Source organism: Neoarius graeffei, chromosome 4 (assembly GCF_027579695.1).
Source record: "Neoarius graeffei isolate fNeoGra1 chromosome 4, fNeoGra1.pri, whole genome shotgun sequence".
Taxonomy (NCBI): Eukaryota; Metazoa; Chordata; class Actinopteri; order Siluriformes; family Ariidae; genus Neoarius; species Neoarius graeffei.
Window position 1 is genome coordinate 35,569,283 of NC_083572.1, and position 27,043 is coordinate 35,596,325.

General features: G+C 40.1%; 1 protein-coding gene across 5 annotated transcripts in view; it reads right to left on the minus strand.

The window, feature by feature from the left end:
• The window catches only part of rbl1 (retinoblastoma-like 1 (p107)), a 140,706-nt gene that overhangs the window by 59,435 nt on the left and 54,228 nt on the right, over window positions 1-27,043 (minus strand). For all 5 annotated transcript variants that reach the window (XR_009654522.1, XM_060919182.1, XM_060919180.1 and 2 more), the window contains 6 exons: window positions 20,274-20,460; window positions 17,779-17,945; window positions 7,859-7,971; window positions 4,443-4,546; window positions 4,005-4,142; window positions 3,054-3,218 (listed from right to left, as the gene is read on the minus strand). Coding sequence is in view for 4 of the 5 variants with exons in the window: in XM_060919182.1 (XP_060775165.1) it covers window positions 3,054-3,218; window positions 4,005-4,142; window positions 4,443-4,546; window positions 7,859-7,971; window positions 17,779-17,945; window positions 20,274-20,460 (874 nt within the window). In the remaining variant the exon portion in view is untranslated. The remainder of the gene's footprint in view (window positions 1-3,053; window positions 3,219-4,004; window positions 4,143-4,442; window positions 4,547-7,858; window positions 7,972-17,778; window positions 17,946-20,273; window positions 20,461-27,043) is intronic.

Below are 27,043 nucleotides of genomic sequence, written 5' to 3' on the forward strand. Positions count from 1 at the left end.
GCAGGCTCCATCATTGGTACGCCTTTATATACACAAGGCCATTTTGGGTTTGCTTCCACCTTATTTGTGTGTTTTCATGGTGCCAAAGATTATGGGACAATATTCCTTGCGTTCCCTTGATCATTATCTGCTTTTAGTCCCAAATGTCCGTACTGAGTTTGGGAAAAAGGCCTTTGCTTATTCAGCTCCTATGGCATGGAACAACCTGCAAAATGTGTTTAAATTAGATTGTCTTGTTACTTTAAACGAATTTAAAGCTAAACTGAAGGATCTAGAGATGACTTCTTTAAGATGTCGGTGTTTTTAATGTATAATTTCGATTTTAATGTTGTAATATTGTCTCTATGTATTTATTGATGTTCTTTTATATTGTATGTCTGTAACAGTTTTCAATGTTGCCTATCTTGGCCAGGTCTCCCTTGAAAAAGAGATTTTTAATCTCAATGGGACTTCCTGGTTAAATAAAGGTTAAATAAAATAAATAAAAGCTTGTAATGCAACAAAACAGGACAAAACACAAAGGGGGATGAATACTTTTGCAAGACACTGTATGAAGTTTAAGTGGTGAATGTATATTTCATGAGTGAGTGAACTGAATGAGTGAAATTTTTCAACACAAGAAGATAAAACTTAATATTTTCAGGCCACTATGTAATTTTCTTGATATTATGTAGACACAGCCACAAAATGTATGCAAATTAATCAAAATAATTTTAATTTCGAACTGGTTCACCATTTTGACAACGTGCGTCAAGTCAGTGGGAAAACACTGGGAGTGACGTCATCGGAGTAAAGATATCAGGAAATATGTCACTCAGATCCGCAATGTATTTTGTTTGAAAAATACAAGTTTTTCAACACAAGATAAACTTCACATCTTCAAGCCAATGCGTAATTTTCTTTTTATTATATAGACAAGTCACAAACAGAGACAGTACCCAAATTTATCAAAACAATTCATTGAAAAATGTGTCATAATTATAGTTCATATGAAAAATACGAGTGGCATATTTCCCAGTAAAAAACACATGCATTATTTTTTTATTTACATTATATTATATATATAAAAATATAGTGTGTGTGTGTGTGTGTGTGTGTGTATTATACACACAGTTGTAGTCAGAAGTTAACATACAGTGACATGAATGTCATGGCAATATTTGGGCTTTCAGTAACTTCTTTGAACTGTTCTTTTTCTGTGGCAGAATGTACAGCATACATCTTTAATTTAAAAAAAAACTAGAATTTGGTGCACAAGTTTTAATTTTCTTTGGGGTTTCTGAAATCAACACAGGGTCAAAATTATACATACAGGGTCTAAAATACACATACAGCACGCCTAATATTTGGGTAAAATGTCTCTTTGCAAGATTCACCTTGACCAAACATTTTTGTTTACCATGAACAAGCTTCTGGCAGAATTCTGGTTGGATATTTCACCACTCTTTATGGTAGAATTGGTAGAGTTCAATTAAATTTGTTTTTTTTTCTTGGTATGGACTCAACTTATAAACACGGTCCATATATTTTCAATAGGGTTGAAGTCAGGACTTGTTTTAAGCTTAAAACCCTTTGGTGACTGACCCCTTGAAAATGGTTCCTCCAGGAACCATGACGTTTCAGTTGTCAAGACAACGGAAAAACTAAAATACAAATACAAGAGCATTTTGTTTTGTGCACAAGAGCATTGTGACGTATCTTTCTGTTTTTGTATTTTAGTTTTTCCGTTGTCTTGACAACTGAAACGTCATCGTTCCTGGAGGAACCATTTTCAAGGGGTCAGTCACCAAAGGGTTAATGTTCGCCTGCTTTATCCTCCACAACCAGCTCTGATGCGTTTGGGTTCATTGCCCTGTTGTAACTCCCAAGTTGTGTTCAAGTTTCTGATGGTTTATGCTGAAGAATTCTGAGGTAGTCCTCCTTCTTCATTATTCCATCCACTTTGTGCAATGAACCAGTTCCACTGGCAGTAAAACAGCCCCAGAACATGATGATCCTCCCACCACCACCAGCTGGTACAGTGTCCCTCTGTACATGGTGATCACTGTGGCCAAACAGCTCAATCTTTGTCTCATCTGACCATACAGCTATCCTCCAGAAGGCTTCTTTGTCCGTGTGGTCAGCTTCAAACTTTAGTTAAGCTTGAAGGTGTCAATTTTGGAGCAGGGGGTTATTTCTTGGAAGGCAGCCTCTTAGTCCATGGTGATCTGAACGGTAGACAGTGATCCATCAGCTTCCAGTTCATGGCAGAGCTGTGCCACGGTGGTTCCCAGGTTGTTCCTGACCATCCAAACCAATTTCCTTTCAGCTGAGTGTGACAGTTTGGGTTTTCTTGAAGCAAAGTGGCTTGGCAAAGTGGCTACACCTCACAATAACTTGGATACAATTGTTTGAACTGATCTTGGAATTTGCAGTTGTTTAGAAATGGCTCCAAAAGACATTCCAAAGTTGTGTATACCTGCAATCCCTCTTTCTCAGATCTGCACTGAGCTCCTTAGACATTCCCATTTTACTGTGTGTTGGTCAATCCAATGAGTGCTGTAAACAAACCCTTTTTTATGAAGGCACAGAGAAGCTACCAGCCATAGTCAATCATAATCACTAACAGGAAGTTGAGAGACCTCGGCCCTGACAAGATAAGATACATTTTGGAAGTTTCAGCACCTCTGAATTAATCATCTAAGTGAGAGTATGTAAATTTTTGACCCTGTATGTATAATTTTGACCCTGTGTTGATTTCAGAAAACTCAAAGAAAATTAAAACTTGTGCACCAAATTCTAGTTTTTTTTTAATTAAAAGATGTATGCTGTACATTCTTCCACAGAAAAAGAACAGTTCAAAGAAATTACTGAAGCCCAAATATTGCCATAACATTCATATCCAAGATGATATTCATGTCACTGTATGTAAACTTTTGACCACAACTGTATTTCATGTAACTGTCTCAATGTAGCAAACCAATTGAGAATAACTAGTGCTGTCATTGTGAACATTAAAACATCACCTACAAAGCAGATTTATGTTCCTTGCGCAGTGGTGTGTGCATCCATACCTCTGCTACAGTAGGGACTTTAGAATTAGCATTCTCTAATGCCTCCCACAGTACTGAGTCTTTGGTCCAAGCCCTGCTTTCCAGCACCTGCTCCTCCACAACATTCAAATGCTTCACCATGTCTCTAGAGAGGCCCTCCTCAGAGCGGATGAACACTTCTATCACCTGCTCACACATGCATACACAACAACTCAACATTATTTTACGATCCTCTGAGGCACAATAATGCCAGTGTTTTCACATTCGTAGAAAGATATTTCAACTACATTGACTGATTTCAGTAGTAAGACATTTGTCATATGGACTTGCAGGCTTCTACATAGACTGAATTAAGAAATTTATGCAATCCTTTTTTTTTTTAGTTAATAACAATTCAACCTGGATTTTTAAGGAATTTCTTTCTCAGTGATATACCCGTAACCAGAGGCTTATTATTATAAGATTACAATAATAAATGGTAAAAACCCAGAGAGCCCTTTAAGCTCTTTGAGGTTCTGAAACTACTCAGAGCAGGAAAGTCGAAAAATCTCGAACTCTACTGGGCCAAGCTTTTTCCTGATACAAGAAATAAATCTTTGAACAAAGCAGTCCTCATTTACAAAATGTTTAACACTGTCCAAAGACAAGTTATTTTAATGAACATAAACTATCATGATTAAACACAAAACTGCCCCCCCCCCCCAAAAAAAAAGGGGGGGGGGGGGGGGGGGGGTGTCAAACACTCAATGTGATGTGTTTTCATTCCTTTAAGGCTCACTTTAACTGATACTACTACCACCACCAATAATAATAATAATAATAATAATAATAATAATAATAATACCACCTTATACGGTGATATTTTCTGAGCCGGTTTTCATACCATAAAAACCTGATACCGCTGCAAACCTAGTTATAATGAACAATTGTTTCAAACCAGAACATTAACATCATATGTATTTTTATTCTGACCTTATAAAAATGGAATGGTCCAAGCTCAAAGGTTTCTAAAATCCAAGGGAAGGTTCGTTGAGAATTGTAAGCAAACAGCACAACCTCCAGGCAGCAGGCCAAAAGAGAACAGTGGAACACATGCTGTTCTAACAGCCCCTAATGAGAGGGGGGAGAAAAGTATATCTATCAATATTAGTCAGTGGAACAATATGTATTTCAGCTACTTCAGGCTACGTTTTTCTGCAACATCTATAGTCAAGAGTCATGAAAAGGTATAATAATTTTAGGCATTTAGAAGTTTCAGGACCTTTCAATCCAATTGTTAACATATTCTCACAGTAATAATGTGTTATGTGCATGTTTTTAATGTGTTGAAGCCTTATTTCTCTACTAAGAACTACTAAAATAAAACATGCACCACAACAAAAGTGTTTAATTCTTCCCTTACATACTTACAGTCATATCTTTACCCTGGAGTCTCTTAATCTCTTGAGCCATAACATTCTCCAGAATCTTAAAATACAATATTTCCGCTATCTTCAGATGGTTTTCTGCAAAGTCTGCAGCCAAGATGGGATAATAACAATGACAAACAATAACAAATAAATGCATAAACACATTATACACATTGGTTTACTGATAGGGTGTGGTACATTTCATACAGTCATGAGAAAAAGAAAGTATGTTTCTTCAATTCTAATTCAGTTTTTATTTATCAGGGCCTAAATAACAATTGTCTACTGTGCTCAGTAGATTTTAATATATAGTTATTTTTTGCTCCCCAAAAGTAAACCAACATTCAGAAACTAGGTGGGGAGTGCATCCTATAATTCAGCAACATGTAGAATGGCCTTTAGTAGCAATAACTTAAACATCATTGTTTTTATTATGAGTTTATTAGTGTCTTATAGTCTTCAAGAAAGTTTGACCCATTCTTCTTTAAAACATTGCTTCAGTCCTGTGGCTGCAAAACAAGTCAAAACCTTGTGCCTTCATGAACAAACATTTAATGGAGAACATCCTGACCACCTGCACCACCATGTGGTACGGCACCTGCACCACCATGTGGTACGGCACCTGCACCACCATGTGGTACGGCACCTGCACCACCATGTGGTACGGCACCTGCACCACCATGTGGTACGGCACCTGCACCACCATGTGGTACGGCACCTGCACCGTGTCCTGCTGCAAGACTCTGCAGCGCATCATGAGAGCAGCTGAGGGGATCATTGGTGTCTCTCTCCCTTCTCTAATGGATATATATAACTCCCGCCTCACCCGCAAAGCCATCAGGATTGCAGGTGACCCCACCCACCCATCTCACAGCCTCTTCAGCCTGCTGCCGTCAGGGAGGAGATTGCGGAGTCTCCGGGCCAAAACCAGCAGGCTCAAGGACAGTTTCTTTCACCAGGCGGTCAGGAGGCTCAACTCCCTCCCTGTTCTGCCCCTCCTCCCCTCTCTGCCCCCTGCCCCCCCCCCTTCAGCATCGGACATGTCACCCTCACAGTTCCCACCCCCCCAACACACACACGTACTCAACGTTCATTAACACACTGAACTCAAGGATTGCACATTTCACTTTATATTGCTCATTTGCACTATTCCGCACTACCTCACCTTAACAGCTATTAGTTTATTGTTTATTCTGCTTATCTCATGTTTACCTGCTATACCTCAAGTGCCCTTGACTGTTTATTTGCTTCAATTTATTTGTGTGTGTGTGTGTGTGTGTGTGTGTGTGTCTATCTATCTATCTATCTATCTATATATATAAAAAAAAAAAAATATCTCCTTCTCACCCCCGGCGGGGGGGTGGTATCCATGTCATCCTCAAGCTCGGGTCCTCTACCAGAGGCCTGGGAGTTTGAGGGTTCTGCGCAGTATCTTCGATGTTCCTAGGACTGCGCTCTTCTGGACTGAGGCTTCAGATGTTGTTCCTGGGATTTGCTGGAGCCACTCTCCCAGTTTGGGGGTTACTGCCCCAAGTGCCCCCACTACCACGGGGACCACGCAACCCTTGACCTTCCACATCCGTTCCAGCTGCTCTTTCAACCCTTGATACTTCTCAAGTTTCTCATGTTCCTTCTTCCTGATGTTGGCGTCAGCTGGGATCGCCACATCTATCACCACCACCCTCTTCTGCTCTTTGTCCACCACCACTATGTCCGGTTGGTTAGCCAGGATCTGTTTGTCAGTCTGGAAGCTGACGTCCCACAGAATCTTGGCCCTGTTGTTCTCAGCCACCTTCTGTGGTATGGCCCATTGGGACTTGGGTATTTCTATTCCATACTGGTTGCAGATGTTCCTGTATACTATCCCAGCCACTTGGTTGTGCCTCTCCATGTACGCTGATCCAGCTAGCATCTTACACCCTGCTACTATGTGCTGGACTGTTTCAGGGGCTTCTTTGCACAGTCTGCATCTTGGGTCTGATCTACTCTGGTAGATCCTGGCCTCTATGGCTCTTGTGCTTATGGCCTGTTCTTGTGCTGCCATGATTAGTGCCTCTGTGCTGTCTGTCAGTCCTGCATTATTATATATATATATATATATATATATATATATATATATATATATATATATATATATATATAAATATAAATAACACACACACACACACAGAGTGTTTAGTTTTTGTCTAGTTCTTATCTAGTGTTTATACTGTTTTTTTTATTTCAATTATTCTATTTTTATTTGAGTGTTTAGTCTATGTCTAGTTCTTATCTAGAGTGTTTATACTGTTTGTATTGTTTATTTCAATTATTCTATTTTTATCTGAGTGTTTAGTCTATGTCTAGTTCTTATCGAGTGTTTATACTGTTTGTGTTTATTTCAATTATTCTATTTTTTATTTATGAGTGCTTAGTCCATGTCCAGTTCTTATCTAGAGTGGTTATACTGTTTGTATTGTTTATTTCAATTATTCTATTTTTTATTTATTGCATTGCCTGTTTGCACTGTGGGTCAGAGAGGACTGTAATTTCATCTGTGCTATATGTCGAGCATGTCTAGCATATTTGACAATAAAGTTGACTTGACTTAATGTGCTTACAGAGGCCTGTTTTTCACATGATGTAGCTGTTGGTTTTTTTTTTCTTTACATCTCTGAGCATTAATCAGTTTGACCTTGGATTGAATTTGCTGAGATGCTGACTCCTGGGAAGACTGGCAACTGTCTCGAAGGCTCTCCATTTGTAGACAATCGTCCTCACTGTAGAATGGTGAATTTCAAATTGATTGGAGATGGCCTTATAACCCTTCCCAGATGTAGTTCTTGACATATTAAAGGACACATTAAAATCTGTTTTGGTTTTTTTTGGCCACCTGAAGTCGTTTGTTTATAGAAGTTGGGAACAATTGTTATTTAGGCCTAAATAAATAAAAACAATTGCACTTCTCCCCCCCATGACTGTAACTCAACATCCACCAGTATGAGCCACCAAGGGCAATGCGAAATCACCTGGATACATTCTTGAAGGCAAGAACTATCAACAAAGTCACAAAGTGACCTATAACGCACTATTGACAATCATCTTTTATGCAGCCATCTTTGCCTGGAACCATCACAATGTGTCTGGGTCAGCACATTCTATATTACATTCTGCAGCATATTATGAATAAAGGGGCAACTCGGCATGTGTTTGGGTGCAGACAAAGATATGCAATTTTCACCATTCCTGGCAGTTACAAAGGGATAAATAGAACTCTATATTCAAGTGACATGGCCTGGCAGACGTGCAGTAGAAAAGTGAAATTTTCTATGAGGAAATAGTAAAAGTATAATAGTAGTGATCAGAACTTGTAGAAATAAGCATTACGTAACGTGGAGCAGAACTTCAAATATAGTAAAGTTGTGGAAGGTTTCTAACCCATATGAGCTCCCGGAAGATCATCTGCGTGTTTGGTGTAGGCCTGTTTAAAAGTCTCTCCGAGCTGCTTCACACGATTTAAAATGGCTTCAGTGGGGTCAGGAGAACAAGACCTAAGGAAGGGAGAGGGGCACAAAACAATGTATCATGCTAATACAACAACCATCCTCATAACCTGTTTTACCATGCAACATCTTATAAAGCATCCTTGGGCTCTGACAAAGATCACAGATTAAAAACAATACAAAAACCCACAACAGACACACACCACATCTTTTCCAGTAGATATGAAGTTTATCTTTGAGTGGCAAATATATTCATGAGTGAGCGAAGCACATGAGTTAAAATATTTTCAACACAAGAAGATAAACTTCATATGTTCATGCCACAGTGTAATGCTCTTTATATTATATGGACACATCAACAAAAACAAGTTAATCAAAAGGATTTTAATTTTGAACCGGTTTGCCATTTTGACAACGTGCGTCCAGTCAGCGGGAAAACTGGGAGCGACGTCATCCAGAAAATGTGTCGCTCAGGTCCGTCATGTATTTCACATGAAAAATTAGCTTTCCAACATGAGAAGATAAACTTCATATCTTCAAGTCAACATGATGTTCTTATGATAAACACATTCACAAATAAAAAGCACCCAAATTTATCAAAATAATTCATCGATTTCCTCACAAGTGACAGAGATTTGTGTCATGGTTTTACATCTCCATGTCCCAGCTGTAGCTTGTACAAAAAGCATGAGTGTCATATTTCCCAGTAAAACGTGTGTCCATATTTCTCGCACACACACGGGCTGTCAATCGATTTAAATATTTAATCGTAATTAATTGCATCACTGTCCATAGTTAACTCACAATTAATTGCAAATTAATCACACATTTTTTTTAAATCTGTTCTAAATGTACCTTAAAGGGATATTTTTCAAGCTTTTTGTTTTGTTTGACAACTATGCTTGCTTTTTGCAAATGTACGTGGCCAGGTCAGGAAGGACAAGGCTGGACATAGTAAAAACTATTTTTTCAGGTATTTTACTCCCCCATTGCATTAAAAAAAAAAAGTAGCCTTAACTTTACAATTGAGGCTTTAGCACAATTCAGTGTGAACAAATTCTTTTCCTCTAATCCTGTACTTAACGTCCAGCCTCAAACTATGCAATAAAGTAAACTAAACAAACTAAGTGATTTTGTCCAGAGTCCACAGTGTTGGCTATCTTTAAATAAAGAAAACAAAAATACAAAACCCAAACAAGCAAGCAAACAAACAAGCAAACAAAAACAGATTTGTTAAACCACACAGCTCATAAAGATGTTTTCCAGTAAAATGCAATAACTCACTGGGAAATATACAGTACAATTCATGAGCAAAAATTGCATTTATACACTTACATAACTCACAAATTTCTCAGAATAAAACAAACTCACACCGGTGCGCAGCCTCCACGCTTAGACAGACACATGCGCACACCCACACACACACAACCACCCACCCTGGACATTAACACATCATCTCTTCTCCTGTCTGGAAAATCAAAAGCATATTTTAAAAATAATTTTTTAAAAATAAAAAATTAAAAAAAAATAAAAATAAAAAACCCACACATTTTATGTAAACAGTCACAATGCAACAATATAAGTTGATTCCGTACATAAGTGCACTTTATCACGACTTGCGTTAACCAATTACTCACTACATTGCTTGCTCACGCTACACCACTTCCTGATTTCCCAGGAGTTGAGGAGGGGCACAGAACACGTAGGCATTAATCGCACGTCAAAAAACTTGATGGCATTAAAAGGAATTTGTGTTCACGCGTTATTGATTTAACTTTGACAACCCTAATATTCTCTCACACACAAAATTATATGCAAGTTATTATATACAAGTTATTATATACAAGTTATATAATAACTAACAATTCTTATGGAAACACCCCTCCTAGAACTGCCACCTTATTGTGGTGGAGGGGTTTGTGTGCTTGAATGATCCTAGGAGCTATGTTGTCGGGGGCATTATGCCCCTGTCAGGGTTTCCCAAGGCAGACAGGTCCTAGGTGACAGGCCAGACCAAGAGCAGTTCACCAAAACCCTTATGGAGAAACAACCAAGGACCGTGACGTCGCCCGGTATGGCGCAGCCGGGGCCCCACCCTGGAGCCAAGCCCGGGGTTGGGGCTCGCATGCGAGCGCTTGGTGGCCGGGCCTTTGCCCATGGGGCCCGGCCGGGCTCAGCCCGAAGAGGTGACGTGGGCCCAACCTCCTGTGGGTTCACCACCCACAGAGGTAGCAGTAGGGGGCTGGTGCAGTGTGGATTGGGTGGCAGTCGAAGGGAGGGGCCTCGACGACCTGATCCCCGGACACAGCGGCTAGCTGTTGGGACATGGAATGTCACTTTGCTGGGGGGGAAAGAGCCTGAGCTTGTGCGGGAGGTTGAGAGGTACTGGCTAGAGATAGTCGGGCTCACCTCCACGCACAGCTTGGGCTCTGGAACCCAGCTCCTCGAGAGGGGCTGGACTCTCCACTTCTCTGGAGTCGCCCATGGTGACATAGTGATGGGGGCATCAATGACATCTACCATATGTTAAATGGGGTTTATTCATGAAATGCTCCTCATGGACGACTCCATACACGCCTTCATAAAAATACAACCCCAAATCAGAAAAAGTTGGGATGGTATGAAAAATGCAATCAATCAATCAATAAATCAATAAATAAATAAGTGATGATGGTGATGATTATTATAAACAAACAAAGAAACAAATAAATAGAATTTATATGTCATCAAGGAATTAAGGAAAATCCTCTTTGGTGAAGAGGAGAAAGCTTGCTCTGTGGTTGGAACAATGCAGAAAACGGTTCTAATGGATGGAGAAAACTATCCAGAAGGTTCCATCAGGTCTAATCAAAAGTGCAGTCGACAAGCAAGGTGTTGCGAGTTCTCAGCTGAACCATTCCACCGAATCGGTGCCATTTCCGTCCCTAGAAAATTATAAAGTATAAATGCACATAAAAATGTACTTTAAAATACATTTCCTTATTACGCACATTGATCTGATTTAAGATATATAATTGTAAGGATTAATAAAAACTACCTAAAACACTGAACAATAGCATGTGTTACCTGTCCCCGCACTCTAACTTTATACTTAACTATGAAATATTATGATTAAAATCCTTCAGAAACAGCATTTCTTTTGCACTGTTGTGTGACTCCATAGCCTACCCATGGTTTAAATATATTTTTTTCATAAGAAATCCACAATATCTTAGTTAAAATACACATTTTAGTCATGTCCCTGGGTTTTCACTCAGTCCTGTCACCCAAACATATTACCCCATCTGACAAATTTTGAACATTCCATAAATCACATGCTCAACAGGAAGTTACATCAGTTGTGTCTTCTGAAGGCCATGGGAAGACCAAAAGTTAGTTCTCTCATTTACTTTTCTGTATATTTGATGATTTTTTTTAACTTTGACTGATAAGATCAATGTCAACATACTGTCCTGTTACTTAAATTATTTCTTAGATGATTTGTTTATTTTAAAAATACAGATTTTTGGTAAATCACTAGAATGTGCTAAGTGTGGTCATGCTATTAGTGATGATGCCATGTGGCTTAATTCCATGTATTAGCTAATCCTAGGCTAAAAACTCAGTCCTGTTACTTTCAGAGTTTTGGTAACAGGACTGAAAAAAATGCAGCCATCTTTGACTTCCAAACCTTGTAACGTAGCCTGAGGTTGACCAATACACATTTTGAATAGTTAAATATGCGTGTTATTATAATCAGTCAGTACGTTTACATGCACATCCAAATCGAGCTACTGTCGGTAATCGAGCTAAGGGTCCCAGCAGGGGTGCCAGAGAAATCCAATCCTACATGCACACAGGGAAATCGAGCTATTGTGTGAGGTACATTGTGCACCCGAGCCACAGGTGGCGCTACACGCCTCATCGTGTTGGTACACTTCCGGTTGTCGTCATGAAGAAGAGCTATTCAAAAGTATAAACAAAGTTATCAGTTCCGTGTTCACAAGAAGTGTGTTTGTATGCACAAACAGAAGTGTTCCTAATAAAATGGCCACTAAGTTGAAGTTGATCTGTAATGGTGAACATATTAACTGTTAGCCTGCTAACATGCTAATAACTTACCAACTAATTGGAAATGGGTGCGTACATGCCCAGACAAGTGTTCCTAATAAAGTGGCGGCTAAGGTGAAGTGTCATGCCGACCGAGGCTGTCGTGTTTCCCGCTTGTGGTCTCGTCACTCGTCACTTCCGGAAGGGGCAGTGCTGAAGTAAGTAGCTCGACCACGTAGCTCGATAGGGTTACATGCACTAAGTAGCTCGGCTAAAAATCGCATAATCTAGGTCGTGCAGCTCGATTACGAGAAATCAAGTTCGGTTCAATTTCAGCCTAGCTAAGGTGTTTCCATGGCATTTAGAACTTCGATTTCAGTCGAGCAACGGCAGAAATTCGATTTTCTCTATGTGCATGTAAACGCACCGAGTGTTGAAAAGATATAACAAATTAAGTTTAATTTGGGAGTGGTACAACAAGCAAATGGCACCCATTCGGTGGAATGTCCCAGCTATCATTTTCATAATAATAATAATAAAAAAAATTAGTGGTAGTAGCAATAGTGATTACTAAATTAACTTTGACTCATTTTTCATTGCCGGGAACATAAACTCAATGTTTCATGTTTTGTATGGTCACTTTCATTTCTTTTTTTAATATACACCCATTCCTACATTTCAGGCCTGCAAAACATTCCAAAAAGAAAGTTGGGACAGGCACAGTTTAGGGCTACTAATCAGTAAACCAAATAATAATGTGATTTGAAATGGGTGATGTCAACAGGTGATTGTAATCATGATTTGGTACAAAATCAGTATCCAGCAAAGGCCTAGTCTTTGAGGAGCAAAGATGGTCTAAGGATCACCAGTTTGTTAACAAATACATGAGAAAATTATTGACGTTTAAAAACGAATGTTCCTCAAAAAAAGATACAAAGGGATTTGGATATTTCACCCTCTACGTTGCATAATATAATGAAATGATTCAAGGAATCTGGAGGAATTTCAGTGTGTCCAGGGCAAGGGCGCAAGCTGAAGATTAACACCCATGATTGTTGATCCCTCAGATGGTACTGCATCAAGAACCATCATTCGTCTATCATTGATATAACCACATGGGCTCACACTTTGGCAAACCTTTATCAAGTACTACAATACAGAGTAGTGTCCAAAAAAGCCAGTTAAAACTTTACTGTACAAAAAGGAAGCCTGATGTTGACGGTGTCCAGAAGTGCTGTGGACTTCTCTGGGCTCAGAGGCATCTGGGATGGACCATCACACAGTGAAAATGTGTATTGTGGTCAGACAAATAAGCATTCCAGATCTTTTTGAAAAAAATGGACGCAGTGTGCTGCAGAGCAAAAAGAAAAAGGACCATCCAGACTGTTCCCAGCAACAAGTCCAAAAGCCAGGCTCCGTCATGATATGGGGTTGTGTCCATGCCCTTGGGAATGGTAACTTCCACTTCTGTAATGGCAGCATTCATTCAAAAAAAGGACACAGATTTTGGCACAACCTGTGCTGCCTTCAAGACAACATCTTTTCCAGGGATATTTCAACAAGACAATGCAAGACCACATTCTTCACACATTACAAAGGCATGGCTGCAGAAGAAGAGGATTCCTGTCCCCTCTGTCCCCAATAGAGAATGTGTGGTGAATTTTGAAACACAAAATATGATAACAACCCCCCGTACTGTTGCACACTAAGACCTGTTTGCAAGAATAATTGGACAAAAATAATACCTGAAACAGTTCATCACTTGATGTCTGTACTTTTACTTGAGTATTTTTCTGGCAAATTTTTACTTTTACCCCCTACATTTTCTCATGTCATCTCATTATCTCTAGCCACTTTATCCTGTTCTACAGGGTCGTAGGCAAGCTGGAGCCTATCCCAGCTGACTACGGGCGAGAGGCGGGGTACACCCTGGACAAGTCGCCAGGTCATCACAGGGCTGACACATAGACACAGACAACCATTCACACTCACATTCACACCTACGGTCAATTTAGAGTCACCAGTTAACCTAACCTGCATGTATTTGGACTGTGGGGGAAACCGGAGCACCTGGAGGAAACCCACGCGGACACGGGGAGAACATGCAAACTCCGCACAGAAAGGCCCTCATCAGCCACGGGGCTCAAACCCGGACCTTCTTGCTGTGAGGCGACAGCGCTAACCACTGTACCACCGTGCCACCCCCCACACATTTTAACACGCATATCTGTACTTTCTACTTACTTACATTTTCAAATCTATCTTGGTACTTTAGTGTTAATGCAACTGAACTTGGTACTTTAGTGTTAATGCAATTGAAAGGAATTTTCTATTTTTATTCTGAATCATTGTGCGTCTTCTCAACAGCAAGACCAATTTCAACCTAAATAGATGAGACAAGAACACAGAAGAGACAACACTGATTACACCAACCCAATCTGGCCACTCTGAAGCAAAACATGAGCTGCGTTCAAATTCGGCAAACAGGTTTTCTTTGAACTTTTAAAATTTGAACTGTACCAAATTGTTTGATTTCAAAACCAAACAGTTTAGCTGTATATATGAAGAGTCTGAAGAGCATACAAGTTATTAGCAAGCATGTAAGGACCCTAGCTAATAAGATAAGCATAAGTTACCATTATATGCAGCTAAGGGCTGTTATCAACTGCACGTGCAAGTGGATTATTTGTCACAAAGTACTTGGTAATTAAAATATTACGAGTGGAGCACCTTATAGATGGTATTTTTTAATAATTAATTTAAGAAATCATGGGTTTGCCTCCTTGCATGTGCACACGCCAACAGCCTGAATACATTATATTAACATTTTGTAAGGTTCAGTTAGCTTTGCACAGAAACAGTCAGTAGGAAGGTCCTTTAAAGGGCTACATTTTACTTTTACATCAGAACTTGTACTTTTACTTGAGTAAAAAAAGTCAAATCATCGGAGATGTTGCGCAAATGCAAATGGCCGCAGCCCAGATCATCGCCAGCACTTCCGCTTGCTGTCATACGGCAAAGTCAGTCGCCCATTTGTGTTCGCGCAACAGCTCCGGGATGCCTGCCGACGGTGACTGCTGGTAGGTGAGTGCAACATCAAGACCATCATCGACTGAGTGACACTAGAGCAGTTCATCACCTAAATGCCAAGCGAGACTTCAACATGGATCCAGTGTTACCGCATGGCATTGCTGGAGGAGGCGGTTTGACTGGCAGAGGACTACTTGACGGCGTTTCCGGGAGCAGGCGCTTCTGCAGCTTCTCTCTCTCCCCCTCCCTCTCCTTGCCCCTCTCCTAGCACAGCCCCACGGAGACGGAGCCAATTCCCCTGATACCCACGCCCCGAGTCAGCTGCAGGCCAGACGGCTCCCCAGTCTGAGTCGGGAGGTGGGGATATGTAGCAGCGACGGTGTGGTTGAGCGTCAGCTACGAACGGCAAGTAGTCAGGTTGAACTAGCAAGTAACGTGACAAGTTACACCTGTGTCTAATTACTGACTGTCTATTAAAGAGTCTCTGTGCGTCTTTCAGATAGCCAGTAACGAGAGAGAAAGCCGAGTTCCCCCGACGTGCAGGGTGTTTCTGTGTGTCTTAAGTAATCACTGAAAAGTGAACGTGAAGAAACAAAGCAGACCTTAAAGCAGGGGTGTCCAAACTGATCCATAAAGGGCCGTGTGGCTGCAGGTTTTCATTCCAGCCATGCAGCAGCACACCTGACTTGGGTCATTCAATCAACTGAACTGTCTTCACACAGTCAAATACTTGCAGCCACACCCACCCTTGATTAAAGGGTGGGTGTGTCAGTTGATTGAATAAGCCAAATCAGGTGTGCTGCTGCATGGCTGGAATGAAAACCTGCAGCCACACGGCCCTTTATGGATCAGTTTGGACACCTCTGCCTTAAAGGAACAGTCCACCGTATTTCCATAATGAAATATGCTCTTACCTGAATTGAGACGAGCTGCTCCGTACCTATCCGAGCTTTGCGCGACCTCCCAGTTAGTCAGACGCAGTCCGACGCGCTGTCACTCCTGTTAGCAATGTAGCTAGGCTCAGCATGGCCAACGGTATTTTTTGGGGCTGTAGTTAGATGTGACCAAACTCTTCCGCGTTTTTCCTGTTTACATAGGTTTATATGACCAGTGACATGAAACAAGTTCAGTTAAAAAAAATTGAAACGTAGCGATTTTCTATGCTATGGAAAGTCCGCACTATAATGACAGGCGTACTAACACCTTCTGCGCGCTTCGGCAGCACATTGATATCTGAGCTCCGTTATCAATGTGCTGCCGAAGCGCGCAGAAGGTGTTAGTACGCCTGTCATTATAGTGCGGACTTTCCATAGCATAGAAAATCGCTACGTTTCAATTTTTTTAACTGAACTTGTTTCATGTCACTGGTCATATAAACCTATGTAAACAGGAAAAACGCGGAAGAGTTTGGTCACATCTAACTACAGCCCCAAAAAATACCGTTGGCCATGCTGAGCCTAGCTACATTGCTAACAGGAGTGACAGCGCGTCGGACTGCGTCTGACTAACTGGGAGGTCGCGCAAAGCTCGGATAGGTACGGAGCAGCTCGTCTCAATTCAGGTAAGAGCATATTTCATTATGGAAATACGGTGGACTGTTCCTTTAAACTTTCACAGTTATCTCCGTGTTCCTCCTTGCAAAATCCAAAGAGAATGCTTACAAGTATCTGTACTTCTACTTAGTGTGTGTACTTTTGCAACCTCTGCCATTTATAAATAGTTGTACAGTCTTCAGTCACTATAATGCTTTATAAATACTTTTAAACATGTATAAATGTGTGTTAATAATGCTTTATGAATACCGAGTTAAGTAAAATGTTACCACTGGCTTGTAGTGGGAGTCAAATGGTATAACTTGTTAGATCATTTGACATTTTAATTTAAAATTAAATTTGACAGGCATTATCACAGACATCTATGTAAGGACAAGACCTCGGTGTGAAGATTTCAAATAATTTTTAATTATGTTAAAACAAATACTAATTTTTTTAAATTATGATGATCAATGTTTTCCTGGGGCCATATCTTTTGATAGTTTGGCATAAGCTTACATAAGAACTACTTTGGTAAACATACCTTACTATACCCTAAAAATGTCAAATTATCTCATAGTTTAAAGAGCATTACTAACATCGCCATGCAGCAGTTGGAGTCATCAGGGGGTCCCTCTCTGTGATGTAATTTCATGTCACATAGTCTCCTTGAACAATATTAACAAAATGGCTTCTTTAATGGTGGTTATACTACCTTGGCACTTCATGAAGTTGACTTGACTGACTTGATTCCCCAAAGTAATTCTAATATTCAGAACAATGGTGTTCCATTTTTTACTTATAGTGTTGTTTTTATTTCTTTTTTTTTTAATGTGCGAAAACCATTACTTTTATTCACTACTAAGTAGTTCTTATGTAAGCTTATGCCAAACTACTTGGTGTTTTATTGAGAATTTCACCTTTTTAAAATAAGTTTAATTATTTGGTACAAAGTTTTTATGGTTACAACACATTGACATTTTTGCCACCCAAATATTCCCTCAAAATTTATGAAAACCAGAAATTTTTTTTTACTAGGCCCTCAGAAAAAGAACTGATGCAAAATGTGCAAGTTTGTTTAACCCTTTTAAATTACACTAAACCATATGGACACCAAAAATTTAGCACATCATATCATTGGCCTGTTATCAGATAACTTCATAGATGACAGAACAACAGAAGTAGCAAATTCCCACATTGGAACCAGTGCTAAATCTACTATAATGAGCCACTGTTTACAAAGCTCTTATGTAATGCCACTTACTTGAAGATCTGCAGCAGGTCATTGGTAGGGACATTGCAGAGGCCAGACACCATGCTCTGCAGGCGACTCACACTTTGAGTAGCTGAAGAAACGGGTGTAATCAGCACCTCCTTGTCCTTCAAGTACCTACGCCCTGTAAGTGGAGTGGAAGGGGCCAGCGAACGCGTCTGTGCAGAGAAAATGACACAGCCGTCAACGTACCCTGCATACAGTTCACCTTTTGGCTTGATTACAATGCCCAACACATGCATTTTGTAAAAACAATGCAGAAAGATTGCACTGGACGTTCCTTAAATCAACAATACTGTACATTAAAATTTGAGAAGTTCTTAAATAGCACTAAAAGAAATTCCTCTAACAAAATTATTGGACTGGATAATTGCATACAAAAAAGGTTTTTGGTGTTTTCTAAAACAAAAATAAACAAAGTCAAAAACATTGAAATCATTGTAGCTCTATTTCATGTAATTCTGCTCATCAAGGCTTTGATAAACTGATTAGTTCAACCAAGTTATGTGACACTAGGCTTTTGCAATATACAGTAAATCCTCTAATACTGGCCTGTATTCCATTACTGGCCGGGACTCTAATATTGGCCGGTCTCGCTGTCGGAGGAGGTAAATAATGGCCGGACTCTAATACAGGCCGGGGCTATAACCAACGATGTTTCTGAGATCATAGTGGCCTTACACAATCGTTCCGATCTGAAAGACAATTGTGATCAGTGGCGCCGCCAGGCGTATGGCCGTACGCACTAGGCGTACCTTGGGGAGAGAGATATTTTTTTTTTATTATAATTGTTACCTGAATGCTTTGGCAATGCAACATAATTTGAGAGAGAGAGAGAGAGAGAGAGAGAGAGAGAGACACGTGTGTGTGCCGGCGCATTTGTGTGCTTCAGGAGTGGGCGGGGTGTGCGTGACCAAGAAAGCTCATTGGTCAATGCAGATATACTTTTCTTGCACCACTGAGATTCTCTCCAGTTTTGAGAAACGGAGACAGACAATCGTCAGTAGTCAGAGCTTGTGCGAGAATTTATTGAGAAGCGAGTCAAAAATGAGTAAACGAACCCTGAAACAAACGAGCTTGTTTCAGACTTTTACGAAAAAGTCCAAAAGCAGTGATCCAGGGGTGTCATCTGCTTGCCAGTCCTCTCCAGTATCAGCTAGTAACACGGCACCGGCAGCTTCCACTCCTCCGCAACCTAGCAGCAGTACGCTGCAGCTGGATGCTAGCTCAGTTCCTTTGAGGGAATTGCCTTCATCTACCTCGGAGTTTGAAACTAGCCATACATCCAGTGAATTTCATATAAGAACACCTACATCTCCCCATGTCCCTTACGATCAGAAGTAGATGGTTGCTCCACCTTGCTGACAAATGAGCCATCAGATAGCTTTACTAATGAGCCACGAGTCAGCCCGCTATCACTGACATCAGATTTATCAGACAGAGGTAAACTTCAACCAGATGCCTTAAAATGTGCACCGGACTCTGTAAAGCTCAATGTCCTACAGAACCGCTTCAAACCAGACAGAGGGTGGGTGGCTCCTTCTACTCTGATTTTTGGTACACTCAGAAAAATACCCGAGGAGTTTTTCAACGAGTCTATGTACCCCACGTTGCGCTACAGTGTGTGTCAGAGTCGTGCGTGCGGTAGTGCTGAGCAAGTTCACTAGATTCTAATCGAGGCTATAAAGAGTTTATTGTTTATTGTCGTGTGTCCCCGGCCTATATTAGAGGATTTACGGTAGTTCACATATGTTGTTCAAATATCAGCCTGTGTTCATGGAAGGCTAATAAATGAACCTATTTTATAGGTTCAAATAGACACAAAATCTCGTTTTTATTCATTCCACTCGTAGTCTGTTTTGCTCAAATAGAAATAGAGGCCTGCCTCTAATTCTGGCCTCCTTCCAATAATGGCCTGGACCAAGATGCACTTGAGTGAAATAAAGGCCCCGGCCTATATTAGAGGATTTACGGTAACCATTTTATATTACACTGCCACTATATGCACTGGTATTTATGCTGATTATCATTTCAGACCTGCCAACCTTCAACAATTTAACCCAAGTGCACTAGTACAGGTGTTGCTGCATATTAGACAACAGATTTGCTAAAGGATTTTATCAAAGTACATGATTTTTTTTTTAACTACTAGCTTAGAAATTTGTGCAGAATCACTTAATTCATCATCCAGCTGAGTTTTCTTGATCACAGATCCTGACTTCACAGCTGATAATATGCCCTCCCCTACTTTCCTGAATCCTGAAACAGTGAAAAACTAAAACAGTGCTAGTTTTTCCTGCCCCCACGCCCCGCCCCAAGCTAGTGGTTCTGGACGGTTTATCATATTTTAAAATGGAAAATCAAGAGCAGGGAAAAATCAGTATCTCACAAGCCTATGTGACACCAGATAATTATCTGATCAAGTCTTTTCCACAGGCAAAGAGTTTTAGGTTATGGTTTGACAGTGTTTTGTGTGCATTTCATACCTTCTCAAAGTGCTGCTGAAGGTTGTTCTCCACCTGCATTCGGGCTGACAATTGACTGGATGGTGGCTTTGGGGTAATTTTGTGTGGTGTGCCAATCTCTTCGTTTGCATCAGCGCCCAAAAACACTCGCTCATCAAAATCACCCACCGTCAGGACATATTCTTCATATTCACGATTTATGGCTTTGCTAGACAGTCACACATGAATACATGTTCACATTATTCATTATGTTTATATATTAATATTTCATACTGTACTAGGTAAAGGTTTACGCAAATATTACAATAACTACAAATGGTAATGACACTGTTGTAAAATTATGTACACTGTCCAGACCAAAGAGAAAGAAAAACAAACAAACAAACAAAAAAAACCTTTGCGCACACTAATATTTTGTTGGATCGCCTTTAAGTTTGATTATGGCGAGCATTCGCCATGGCATTTTTTTCCCCCCTCAACAGCCTTATGCAACATCACAACAGTTATTTCCATCCAGAGTTGCTTTAATTTTTCACCGAGATCTTGTCTCGACAACGGAAGAGTCGAGCCAGTCCGTGAAGTCTTCACATCCTGAAGACTTTCAATGGGGTTAAGGTCTGGATTATGTGGTGGCCAATTCATCAGTCAAAATGACTCCTTATGCTTTCTGAACCACTCTTTCACAATCTGAGCCCTAATTTTATGCCAATGTCATCAGGAAAGGAAAAAAAAATCCATTGATGGGAAAACCTCGTCATTCAGTAAATTCAGGTCGTCAGCTGACTTCATTTTACTGCCAAATAACGTTGCTGAGCCGAGATCTGCTCAACTGAAGCAACCCCAGATCATAACACTACCTCCCAGAGGCTTGTGTAGTGGCCACTATGCAGGATGGGTGCATCCCTTCATGCTCTTCCCTTCTTCTTCTGACACAACCATCGCTCTGGAATAGGGTAAATCTGGACTTGGACCATATGACCTTTTTCCATTGCTCCAGAGACCAATCTCTATGTCCCCTAGCAAACTGAAGCCTTGTCTTCTGATTAGCCTCACTATCAAGTGATTTTCTTATGACCATACAGTTCTTTAATTTCAATCCTGCAAGTTCTTGTCACACTACGTGTGTAGAACTGCTCTTACTTTCACTAGTAAACAGAGCCAGGAGTTTCTCTGTTGATTTTTTATGATTCAACTTCAAGTGTTTAAGTGATTTGTTCATGGTCAGTCAAGATGTTTTTAGGACCATATTTCTTTCGCGAAGTTGACGGTTCACCACCATCCTTGCAAGTTTTAATGCGTTGGACAGTTCTTAACCCAATTCCAGTAATTTCATCAATCTCCTTAGCTATTTTCTTTGCTTGATGCAGGTCAATAAATTGAACCTTCTGAAGCACATCATCTTTTCCATGAGCATGGGATACATCTTCCGACATGGCTGTTTAAAAAAATAAGAAGTGACACACTGCATCAGTTACGGTTAAAAGAAGTGTTGCCAACTAAAACATATTAAAATCACGGCAATAATTATCCAATCAAAGGCTCTTAAGTATTTGCTTATTTAAATCCAAATGGCAGCTTATTTTGGCCAGGCAGTGTATTTTTAAGCATTCCTTAATTAAGTAATCAATTATCATCCACAGTTAAATGGTGCTTTAGTGGAGAAATAGTGTACCACATACAGCACGGCCTTTTCTCTCCGTGCTTCCACGGAAGGCGGTCGCATTCTCTCCGCTCTCCCTCCTTTTTTTTCCCTGCTTGTGCGTCTTTGTCTTGTCTGCTGTACTTTTTGAAGAGACTATCCCCGCATTACTTTCTAAACTAAAAAAAGCATGGACTTGATAAATTGGTCTCCTAACGAAATTGACACAGTTTTCTCGACGAGAAGCCTGGGTTCGGGGAAACCCACCTGTCCTGCCAGAACGTTTGCAGCTGGTTACGCGATGGATGCGTGGGAGTGGTGGCGAGTCGTGTGCCTGGCGATTCTTTCTGTGGAGGACATTGAAGATATCTACCTATTCGGAACCATGATTACAGGACTTTTGCTGATTGGATTAGGCATTGCCCTGGTATATCGAGGAAATCAGACAAAGGTGACAGCTGTTCAAAGCCCCACAAAGCTGCCCGATATAATTTAAGCGGTGGACAAAGCTGTCGGCACTCAGACTGTGGATATTCAGAACTTGAACCACAATATGGTTGTCATCTTGGAGAAGCTTTCGGCTTTGCAAGGAATAAGTTTTCGGAGACCAATTTGAACAGAATGGACGAAATGGACAAGCGGTGTGGACGTGCAAAGACTGCGTCTGGAAAGACCAAACAATTTATCTCTTATCGACATTCGGCTCCCTGAGACAGCACCGGCCTCGGTTACGGCCATTGCTGAGACAACATTTCCCCCTGAAGGTCACTGCTGGGAGACACTCTTGCATTCCTCGCATTCCTTCTTCAACTTTCCGCAGTCGCCATTTCCACCCCCAGTGTGACAAGCGGGCGCGTGACCAGCACCTTCATGGCTGCAGGAGCGGACGGCTGCCTGCTTGCGCTGGGTTACCTCTACCTCCTCCCCTCCCCCCCACTCCTAATTGCCCCCTCCTTCCCCCCCCTCAAGTCCCGTGTTTTAAAGTGTACTTGTGTTATTGTGTGCTTATGTGCAGAGGTTTTTAAATGTTCCCACACTGTACTCCTGACAGAAGCATAGTGGGGGGGGGGTTCTTTTTTCCTCATCTCTCCTCATGTTATTATTGTGTTTCCTTTTCTTTTATCCCTGTCTTCCTGTCCCGTTCCCCCTCTGTAAGGACAGGTTGATGGTCAATTTCACTGGCAACAGTGAAAATAAAGGGTTCATTCATTCATTTATTTTTATGAATTAAAAGATATTTAATGACTTAAAGTAATGATGAACCATCATTTCTCTTTACTTAGTTGAGTGGTTCTTGACATACAGTAATATGAATTACTATAGTTGTTGAATAGGGCCATTTTCTGTATTTTTATTATTTATTTACCATTTGATGATCTCAAATGCATTAAAAAGGCAAGAAATTCCACAAATTAATTTTTGACAAAGCACACCTGTCAAATGAAAAGCATTTCGGGTGACTACCTCATGAAATTTGTTAAGATACAAGTATAATAGTCCAATAGTGTGCAAAGCTGTCAACGTAAACGGTGGCTACTTTGAAGAATCTAACATATGAAACATTGGTTTTTTTGAACACTCTGTTTACCACATAATTCTATACATGTTATTTCCATAGTTTGGATGTCTTCAGTATTGTTCTACAATATAGAAAACAGTCTTTCTTTCTTTAGCAAGCTCAAGTGGGCCAGATGAAACAAATCAACAGGCGGTAGTTGACAGTTCCTGGCTTTTACACCACTGGGATTTAAAAGTTCTTCACCAGGACATCAGATTTGGGGGAACAACACAGAGGTGGAGGAATTTGTTTCTTGGTCAACATTCACTGGGACATTGACACTGTTGTAACAAATTACTGTTGTCCAAGCCCAAAATTTTGACCAAGGTTTTTGACCAAAATTTTTACCTCTTCTACCTCCAAGGAGTTCACCTCAGTCAATTCTAACCTGTCTTTACATCCCACCTCAAGCACACAAAGTACAAACCCAGAGACCGGATGTGGGAGTACACTAGTGTGTTACGGCTGCCACTTTTCTCTGCTTATTTGTTTGTTTTACCTGTTCCTTGAGGATTTTTTTAACCTCAGACCTACTGCACAAACACTTTGCCCAGGTTGTTTGACTTCTTCAAACAGCATGTTAATCTGGTTTTGAGCTCTGTTTGATCTAACCGCACAGCCAGCTTCATCTGCTCAGTGCCACCATCAGCCTCCCCTGTAAGAAAACCACGACTCTGTGTGGTGATTTGCGCTGTAATTAATAACGATACTGGACTACTTTGTTTTCAAGCACTCTTTTCATCATCTGGATTTTATTCACCTTTTCCCCTTTTGACAGGACTTGGATATTAATTCCTCCCTCCTGTGATTTCCCCTGTTAATCACAGACAATGTCTCATCAATTAACCCTCTGGGGTCTGAGGGTATTTTCTGGCACTCTTATGATTTTGGCATGCTCTAATGTTGTCAATTTCAACAAATCTAAGCAGTAATTTCAAAGTCATATGACTTTTGTATTCAGCACAATTTCAGCTACAATAACATCTATGTAGTATGTATGACATGATTGTACTTTAAAAAAAATGAGCTTGTAAACAGCAATTTTAGAACTGTATTAGAATGTGTGAAAAAACATTACCTTACCAATTGTGACAAACCATTTTGGTCACTCGAGGCGATTCTGTTTGGTCTTCGGAATGTATCAAGCAAAAAACGTAAATCTGCTCCATTGATTTGGACAATTAATTAGCCATCAAAAAAAATTGTGTTCTATTGTTTTGGGATAAAGGGTTGGCAGTGGGAAGGGTATTCAAAGAGAAGAGTAAAAAATTCCATTCCATTCAATGAGAAGCGTCCCCCTCCCACTGCCAACTCTTAATCCCATTAGGTCAAGTGATCAAAACTGTTCGTCACAATGAGTAAGGTAATGTTTTTTCACACATTCCAACAGTTCTAAAACTGCTTTTTACAACAGCTTTATTTATCTGGGGTTTTTAAGTACCATCATGATATACATACTACATAGATATTATTGTAGCTGAAATTGTGCTGAGTAAAAAAAAAAAAAAAAAAAGTCATATGACTGAAAATACTGCTTAGATTTGTTGAAATTGACATCAGATCATGCCAAAATCATTAGAGTGCTAGAAAAAAAACGAAGAAGAGCAAATAAGTGCCGGTGCATGTTTTACTTACTCAAGAAGCACACAAAGATTATGCACTACACCGCACACATATCAATCGATATGCTCATAAGAAATAGAAGAAATATTTACACTTACTCGAGTTGAGCTACCAATTTCTATGTAAATATCTTGAAAAATAAAGTTATTAAGAAAAAAACATTTGATCTCATTCGTTAATTCGGCCCATTTTGGACCATGTTATCCTATTACATGTCAGGTTTCTAAAATGTAAGCCATTTTTCAATCTTTGATTTGTAATATCTCAAGAACGGATCAACATATTTTAATTTGGTAACAAGCATGTTGTTCTGCATTCAAATTCTGAATTCAATGAGACCAGTTTCAAGCAATTTCGATTAAATTTTAAATTTTCACCTGATATGCCTACCATTCTCCTACCAAAGTACAAACAGCTAAAACAGGAGGCTCCAGTTTGCAAAACAATCAGTCACTGGAATGAGGATCCCATTACAGAGATGCCAACCTTTTGTGAAATCAATGTGTAGTGACACATGCATACGAGCGGAGCGCCCGCAGGGCGCGTAGCGAGTCCAATCCAGCTGGGAGAAAATTTTGGAATTGGTGCTTTTTTAGGGCCATTCTGAGTGAATACAGGTGACTAAAATGAACTGGGACATGTTGGTTTTTGGGGGAGAAAATTGTTGATTTTTTTTTTCAATTATCTGAAAAATAAAACCAAACCACAATCATTCATGCTTTTCTCATGAGTGATACTCATAACTCACCACATTCACACAAAGTAAAGACTTTTCTGGTAATTTGTATACAATCAACTTTCAAACAGTGAATATTATTTTCTTAACTTTACTACACAAATGCAGATTACATACCATCAATATTTATAGATAACATACTGGAACACTCAATTAGCAAATACTCAAATAGTTTACTAAACAAATGCAGATTACATGCCATCAATGTTTATAGAGAATATGCTGGAACACTCAATTAGCAATACTCAAATAGTTGTACTGGAACATGTCTATTTCCTTTTTATTCCCATGATTAATGTCAAGTCACTTTGATTACTTTTAATTTTTATCAACTTCTTCACTTTTAATCTCATCAATATCAAGTCAGATTACTTATTCAGTTCTGATTTATTTACTTCAGAAGATGACTGTTTCAGTTCCAACAGTTTCTTTAGTAGCATGTTTGTGAGGTTAAAACACCCCGACAGCCCCTCAATACCTAGCGACATGGGCTGCTCGACATTCCATCGCGGCATCGATAATTAATTCGCGCATGCGCAGAACGCTTGTCAACAAAGATGGTGGCACCCATCGAAGCAAACTTTGACCATAAATACAGTCAAAATATTGAATTATCAAGCAATAATTGGCCTCAAATGTACCGAACACTGGCAAAATATCGTGAACCCTTATAGATTCACGCGTTTCGAACCGCATCCATGCTAAAATCGTATGAATCCCATAAAAACTGAATAGATGGTCGTAGCCTCGTAGTGCTACTGTCAAAAACGTAGTGACTACGCACGAATCGTAGTGATTGGCATCTCTGCCATTAGCATGCTCAAGGACGGCTTTGAAACCACAGACTGAGTGCTGTTCCGAGAGGCTGTGGAGGGGGATATCAAACAATGCAGATTCTGTCTTCAGCCACAATTTATTTGTATAACGCTTTTAACAATAGACATTGTCACAAAGTAGCTTTACAGAAATATGCAAATTCCTGATATTAAATTTTCAGTTTATAAACTTATCCCTAATGAACAAGCCAGAGGAGACAATGGCAAAGAAATACTCAGACTATACAGTATGAAGGGGAGAAAAAACAAAACAAAACTTGAAGAACCAGACTCAAAAGGGAACCCATGCTCATCTGGGTGACACTGGAGTGCGCAATTATTAATAATTTTCCTTAACCAGGGAAGTAAGCTGCTGTAGGCAGGAACTTACAGTGCCCTCCACGATTATTGACAGCCCTT